This window comes from Gopherus flavomarginatus, chromosome 20, assembly GCF_025201925.1.
Source record: "Gopherus flavomarginatus isolate rGopFla2 chromosome 20, rGopFla2.mat.asm, whole genome shotgun sequence".
Classification (NCBI taxonomy): Eukaryota; Metazoa; Chordata; order Testudines; family Testudinidae; genus Gopherus; species Gopherus flavomarginatus.
Window position 1 is genome coordinate 18375372 of NC_066636.1, and position 7573 is coordinate 18382944.

The 7573-nt window shown below is 62.2% G+C and overlaps 1 protein-coding gene across 1 annotated transcript; it reads right to left on the reverse strand.

The window, feature by feature from the left end:
* Positions 1-5466: 5466 nt before the first annotated feature.
* On the reverse strand, positions 5467-6898 carry C2CD4D (C2 calcium dependent domain containing 4D). Its single transcript, XM_050930648.1, has one exon. The coding sequence runs from the start codon at positions 6830-6832 to the stop codon at positions 5675-5677; it is 1158 nt and encodes a 385-aa protein (XP_050786605.1). The 5' UTR covers positions 6833-6898; the 3' UTR covers positions 5467-5674.
* Positions 6899-7573: the final 675 nt, after the last annotated feature.

The following is a 7573-nucleotide window of genomic DNA, read 5'->3' on the forward strand; positions in this document are numbered from 1 at the left end:
ATCTCCTGACATCCCTTTGTCCTGACCCACAGCTCCCCACCTTCAGGGCCGGAATAGCAGGGGAGTGTGGGTGAGGATTGAGGGGCATCGCCACACCCCCGGGTCCAGAGTAGAGCCACGCAGCGATCTCACGTGCATGCTTTGCACCACACTCCGGCGCGTCATGGGAGGGCTGTGATAAGGGTTGGTGGTAAGTGCTGCTCACACGCTGCTAGGCACGCACAGGGTTACAGGAACAGCCCTGGACCCTTATCTGCCCCTGGCATCTCGGCCTGGCCACTCCTGTCTGGCTCATGTGCCCGGCTTGCGGGAAACCACAGCCACCACTTGAAGTCAGATGCAGCCCAACGCCCCTTTCCCAACTCCCTGGGGCGCTGGGTCCCCTGCTCCCTCTCTCTAGCTTAATGCAGTGGCACTGGCGGGGGTGGGAGCTGACTTCCCCCTGCCCAGGGAGAAAGGGTGGGGTTGTGAATCAGGCCCAAGTCTGGGCTCCAGGAACTCTGGGTTCTGTTCCCATGGTGGCCATAGGATCTTGATGTGACCCTAGGGGCATCACCAAATGTCCCAGCTCCTGCCTGGCCCAGCCCAGGGCAGCTCCTGCAGCCAGTCTCAAGGCATCTCTCCTCCTCTGTGGCAGCAGACTTCCCTGCTCACCCACCAGATGAGCCCTGGCCAGGCTACAGGCTCCACCCCATGTGCCAGATGTGGCACGGGCATCCCAGCTGTGCCCAAAGGCCAGCAGTGCCTGGCCACGTGCGTTCCAGCTGTGGCCAGCATTCTAGAAATGGAGATGCATATGTGAGCCAGATGTGCACAGCTGTACTTGCTCAGCAGATCTCTTCCGTTACCTCTGTGAGCATGGGTGCCGGGTAGCAGTGGGCTGGCCAGACCCTCCTTTAGAAATCAGCTCCAATTTGTGTTTCAAGGCAATTGAATCCAGCAACCTGGCTTCCAGCCCTGCCAGAACTCCCACTCCCACTCTGTGCCCTGCACTGGGCCTCCTCACTGCCAGACAGGACTGGCGCTAGGGGTTTTAGCGCCCTAGGCAATTGCCTAGGCCACCTAAATGGAAGCGCCGGCCCTGCTGCCAGATGATTTTAGGGGCCAGTGGCTAACCAGGTGCTGGCGTGGGTTCCCCCCGCCTAGGCAGCTTACCTGGCCCCAGAGCCCCTACAGCTGCCATCCTAGTACCAGATATTAAAAGGCCAGTTGTAGTCGGACGGCAACCAGCCATGGGACAACTAAACAAGAGAAGGTGAAATGGGTGGGTCAGATTTACAAACCAGTGGGTGGCCCTGATCTGGGCCAGGGTCCAGGTAGCGCCCGACACCATGGGGAGCCTTGTTCTCAGCCAGAGCCACCAGGTGCAGCCCGCTATATGTAACAGCAATCTCGCTGGTCTGCTCCTGGGCTCAGCAGGCTGCAGCCTTCCCTTCCCGGAGCGCAGGGCCTGTATTAATGTGCTGCGCTGGAGATCGGCGTTTCTTGGAAACCGTCTCCTGACCTAGTGCAACCTTTGGTGCTTGTGTCCTACAGGCTCTGCCATAGCGATGGGGAGATAGCAGGGCTCCCTGGGGCCATCCATCAGGGAGGAGCCTTCCCAATCCCTGCGTTGATGGATTTGGCCTGTCAGGGCAGCCCCGTTTCCTTCCCATCACCCCCTTGGGCGTCTTCCCAATCCATGTCCCGTGGGAACTCCCAAGAGCCTGGAGCCTCACCCAGCAGAACAGGCGGCAGAGCCGGGCGCTTATCATGCTGCAGGGCTGGGTGGACCCATATCCCCTTCCCTCCCCTCTGAGCCAGTGGTAGGGGCAAGGTATATGCCTCCCGGGCACCACTGCAAGCAAGCGCTTTTCTGCCAACCCTCCATTGTTATTCCTTTGTATTATGGGAACGCTGAGACGCCCCAACTGAGATCAGGGCCTCCCTTCTGACGGGCGCTTGCCAGACACAGAGTAACCGAGATCAGGGCCCCGTCGTGCTGGGCGCTGCCCAGAAACAAAGTAAGTGAGATCAGGGCCCTGTCGTGCCAGGCACTGCTCAGACACAAAGTAAGCGAGATCAGGGCCTCATCATGCCAGGTGCTGCCCAGACACAGAGTAACTGAGATCAGGGCCCCGTCGTGCCAGGCCTTGCCCAGACACAGAGTAACTGAGATCAGGGCCCTGTCGTGCCAGGTGCTACCCAGACACAGAGTAATTGAGATCAGGGCCCTGTCGTGCCGGGTGCTGCCCAGACACAGAGTAATTGAGATCAGGGCCCCGTCATGCTGGATGCTGCCCAGACACAGAGTAACCAACATCAGGGCCCCATCGTGCCGGGCGCTGCCCAGACACAGAGTAATTGAGATCAGGGCCCTGTCGTGCTGGATGCTGCCCAGACACAGAGTAACCGACATCAGGGCCCCGTCGTGCCGGGCGCTGCACAGACAGACAGAGAGAGTCCCTGCCCCGAAGAGGTCACAGACAAGCTAAGACAAGATGCAACAAGTGGGTATTAAAAATTCTTTCCCTGGATTTCATCTTCCGTATTTGCACAATAGAGCTAGCTCCGTTGTTAAGGAAGATTCCTCAAGCTTTACTTCCGAGAATTCCCTTGGCCCAGTTCCTTCCAGTTCAGCAGGTTTCGAAAGAGAATGTTTTTGTTAGTGTCTTCCACTGGAGGGTTTCATTCATTAATTCAGCCTCATCACTCCAATAGGAGGATGCCTTTCTACAGATGGGGAAACTGAGGCACAGAGAAGGGAAGCAATTTGTCCAAGGTCACAGTGAGTCAGTGGGAATGGGAGTCTTGATTCCATGTCACTTCCACTAACCACTAGACCCCTCTCCCCACCCAGAACAAGGAATAGAAACCTGTCCTGGCTCCTAAACGCCTATGAGGGGAAACTGAGGCACGGAGAGTCATCCGCCCCTCTCCCCTGCCAGTACTACACAGCAAACCAGTGGCAGAGCTGGGAATGGAACCCAGGAGTCCTAACTCCCCATGCCCCACTCTTCTAACCACCAGACACCCTTGTCCCCCAGATTAAGGAAGAGCCCCCACAGCTGATTCCCCTCTGCTGGGCGGAGGCAAACTGCAGAGAATGGGGCTGCAGCTGGGCTGATCCTTTGCCCAGCAGTGCCCTCTGCTGGGCATCCCACTGAAGGCTGCTTTTGCTGTTGTTTCACTGGGGCTTGGCACACCAGACAGCCGCCCCCCCAAGGCCAGCAGCCCTCCTGCGGCCAGGCCAGAGCAGGCCCGTGGGCCGGCTTCTCCCACTTTGCATGTAGTCTGGGGGTTTGAGCCTCTCCATCCTTCCCAGCCTGTCGGCATCTTGCCCATTCAACGCCCTGCCCCACCGGGGTGGATTTAGGGGCCTTGTCGATGTCGCTTGCCCCTATAGACCCACCCGAATGTCACAGTCGCACCCTGCTTGGGGGCATCACTAGAATCTTGCGCCAGAAAGGATGGGACAAAACCAGCCATGCCTCCCCCACCCTGGTTCTGATCCCCCCCAGCCCAGCACCAATCTGAGACCCGCACACCATCCCCCACAGACCCACTGATGGGAATAGAGGAGGGAGTGACTGAGGGGGCAGTGGTGACATCCTGCTGTTTGCAGAGCAGGGCCTTGGCAAACAAACCTTCCCCTGCCAGCTCCAAAGATCAACAGAGCTGAACGGCTGGGAGGGAAATCCATGAAGGTGGGGAGCACAAGGGACTTGAGATGGGGGGAGCTGGGTCAGAGTGGGGAAGAGCCATGGGGCGCAGCAGTGAGACCCGGGGGGTGAGACGCAGAGGGTTTTGCTGGCTGGGCTCCGTCCCTCCATGAGGCCTGAGTGCCTGCCATGAGCTAAGTCCCCCCCACACTCCCTGCATGTGCCAGGGCCTGCTCTCTGCTGGCACTGAGCCCCCAGCCCTGTGCCGATGCCCCCTTCCGCACCCCAGTGCACTGCCCGCTGCAGGGTTTCCTGCCCTCTTGAGGCGGGGGTGGGGGCCGTCAGGATGAAGGTGGTGTGAGATGCTCAGGTGCAATGGCAGTGGGGGGCTCTGTGCCTGCTCCCCCAGGGTCTCATTCCGATCGACAGGGGTGACTTCTCCAGAAACGTTCGCTCTTCCCCGTGTCCCGAGGGGCCGAGGCGCAGGCTGGCTGGTGAAGCTGCTCGTGCAGCACCGGGCGCGTTCTGGTTGCTGCCGTGCCAGGTGTTTGCTCTCTCTTGAGAACAATGCCACAAGGCCCCTGACGGTGCCCACTCCAGGGTGGCAGAAGTGTTGAATGTCCCGTTACCATCCGCCCCGCCTCTGGGGGGCATTATGGCCGCCCCATTGCAAGCCCTCCTGTCTCCCTCTGGGGGTCTGCCCCCTGCCTTCAGGGCCCGACGCGCACCCCATGCTGCCATCCCCCCTCCCCTGTGAGGAATTGGCCATGGGGCAGGGACTGGAGTGGGGCTCCCTCAGAATGGCCACCAGTGGGTTTCCCATCCATGCCATGGTGCCCATGCCAGCATCCCAGGGAGCCCTGAGCCAGTGAGGAGGGGGGGTTCCCGTCCCTGGCCAGCCCCTCGGTGAGCCACAGCCTGCTGGAGCCCTTCCATTTACCTTGCTCAGGCCCCATGCGAGGGCGAGGGGGGCTGGCCCTTTCATGCCAGCCGGGCCCAATGGGGTGCACATGCATCCCCAGGCATGGCATTCCCTTTTGGGGCACACATTGACATCCTGCATGGCGAGGGGGGGTCATAGACATGAAATGGTCCTGCGGCCGCCTCTCCCCCTGCAGTCTGTCGGCCCTTTTCTTCCCTTGTCCCGCTCAGCCACCCGAGGGGGCAGGAGGCTGTTGCTTTCTACCCTTGTGGCACCTGCAATGTGGGTTGTGTCGCCCTCTTGTGACTGATTCACAGAAGAGGGTAAGAACCTACTACTGAGAGCTGTTGCTAGAGTTCCACCTATAGTGCGAGCAGCAGGGGCCTCCTGACCCTCCTGACCGTAGTACTGGAGGCTACAGGTTCAGACCCCTGCCGGAGTGGCTGTGCTCTCCCTCATTGCAGAGCCCCGGGGCAGGAGGGGGTGGCTGGCTGGCTGGCTGTCAGCTTTCTCTTCTCCTGTTTGCAAACTCAGCTGTCGAGTCTCTTCTCCCCTTCCCTCCCCCCTCCCTGCAGCAGGAACCGGATCCAGAGCTGGCGCATGGTGCGGGCAGAGCGAGACACCTCCTCACATTGCTAGGTGGAGAGAAACTGCTGGAGTCAGAGCAGGGGAGGGGAGGCAATGGGAGGGGATGAGGGGATAAGGGGCTGGGCAAAGGGTGGCACATGGCACACACTCTCTCCATGAAGCCCTGGCCCTCTCCCTGCTGCAGCCTGCGCCCCCACATGCAGCCACGGCCAGGGTCCCATGCAGCACAGCCTCCTTTTTATTATCAAAAAATAAACAGTTCGCTGGGCACCAGGCAGCCAGCGCCCCCTGCACAGAGAGCCTGGGGGCCAGCGCTCACCCCTGCCGAGCGCTCCCACACCTGGTGGGCCAGGTCATGGGGGCGCCGAGCCCTTGTCCATCCGGGGCTGGGGCAGCCCAGTCATTTCAGGGGCCGGGTGGGGAAGTTGCTGGGCAGTACCCATAGGTCCTCCAGCACCCCGAAACTTGGCTCTCTGATTCTCCCTCCTCCCAGGCCCCCGCTAGGAGCAAGCGCCACCAGGCCCTAGGGTGGCAGCAGGGCAGGCAGCGGGACCTCGGCCTTGCCCAGCACGGTGTCCCGCCTCACGCCGCAGCCCTTGTTGAGCGCCTTGAGCCGGAGGCGGCGGGTGGGCAGCTCGTGGGGTGCCACGCCCTCGAAGAAGAAGTCCTCATTGAAGATGGGGCTCCGGCTCCTCTTGACCACGGCGCTGCGCTGCTTCTGCGCCTTGCCCGGTCGCAGCTGCAGGGCCACGCAGCAGCCAATGCGCTGGGGGTCGCAGGGCCGCGGGTAGAGCCCCTCGGCGCTGACCAGCCGGACGTGCAGGCACCAGCTGGCCGGGACGTACTCGGAGGAGAGGCGCAGGCACCCGCCGTGGCTCAGCGCCACTGTGTTCTCCTGGGCCACCCGTGCAGGGCGGCAGATGAAATCCAAGTGGGAGAAGGGTAGGGGAGCCAACCTGGCCGCTGCCCCCCAGCTGGGCTCGGTCTGTCGGCGTGGGAAGCTGGGGCTGTCCTCCATAGAGCTGGCTTCCTCAGCAGACAGTGAGCTGGCCCGGCCCCCCACTTGGGCATCCAGGGCGCGGCTGCAGAGGGGCCGGCCCCAGTGGGCCTGGCAGGCCAGCGGGTGCCCCAGCACCGGAGAGCTGAAGGGCGAGGAACCTGCAGAGGAGGCTGTGTCACTGTCCAAGGCGTCGGGCTGGGAGATGGCCCGCCAGGGCCGCAGCTCTGGGGGCAGGAGCCTGGCGCCAGGCTCGGGGGAGAGGTCAAGGGAGATGCGGTGGGGTGGGCACGTGCTGTGAAAGAGGGACTCCCTTCGGCGTGTGTGGGGGCTCTCGGGCAGGAGGGGGAAGCCCCCTGGGTTGACAAGGTGGGGCATGGAGCAGGTGGGAGGGAGCTGCTGGCCAGCCTCACCCTCTGCCCTGGCCACGGGGTCCTGGTGCAGGCTCTGCCCGTGGGCAACACGCCGATTGGCAGCTCTGATCAGGGCTCTGTGTGTCTCCAGGCTCCCAGTCCCTGGGGGGCTCTGCTGGGAACCAGGGCTCCCACCCGGGGCTCTGCCATACAGGGTGGAGAGTTTGGGGGGGATGAAAAACTTGGGGATCTGGTCAGGGGTGAGGACGTTGGGGCAGGTGGGCAGCGGGCCCGGCTTCCTGTTCGTGGCCCTCGGTCTGGAGAGAAACATCTCAGTGGAGTCGGGGGCTGAGGGAGCCGGGGGCTGCGGCCCGGGCAGAGTCAGCCGTCGGGGAGCAGGTTGATTCACTCAAACCCAGTCTGAGGCCTGAAGTCAAAAGCCTCCTAGGAAAAACCAAAAGCAGCAAGTTAAAGCTTTGGAGGGTGGAAGGGGCTGGATCGCCAGCTCTGGAGGCCCTAGTCCTCTCTTCACCCTGGAGAGCTGCTTCTGAAGCGGGATGGGGCGGGGGGAGGGACTCAGAGCAGTTGGGGGCAGGGGCTGGGCTCTCTTGCACCTTACAGCCCCAGAGCCTTTGCCGAGGCAAATGCTAGCACCAGTGTTCGTGCTGTGCAAACCCCTACGGACTCACCTCCCAGGAGCTACCCCCAACCAGCAGCCCCCTCAAACCCAGCCCCCTTGAGGCAAACAGCTCCTGGGACCCATTACCAACGGAGCACGGCTCACACCCAAGGGCAGCGGGGCCTCCTGCCCTGCGCGCCAGGAGCTGGGGGGAAGGGGGCAGATGATGCCCTGGCCCAAAGGGTGGCGCTCACACAGCGCAGCTGGAGAAAGGAGCCAGGTGCCATCTCATGGCAGAGCAGAGGGGTCATTGGTCCCAGCAAACAGCTCCCGTGGCCCCTTGCGAACAGGTGTTTTCCTCGGCTAGGAACCCATCCAGCTGCTTAGATTCCAGAGCCCCTGGGCTGGCAGTAATCTCCCAGGGCAGGGCAGAGCTGTGCTAGGGGCCTGGGC

Bases quoted from the DNA above. Each gene is read 5' to 3' on its own strand.
- C2CD4D (XM_050930648.1), bottom strand. From the start codon at position 6,832: ATGTTTCTCTCCAGACCGAGGGCCACGAACAGGAAGCCGGGCCCGCTG.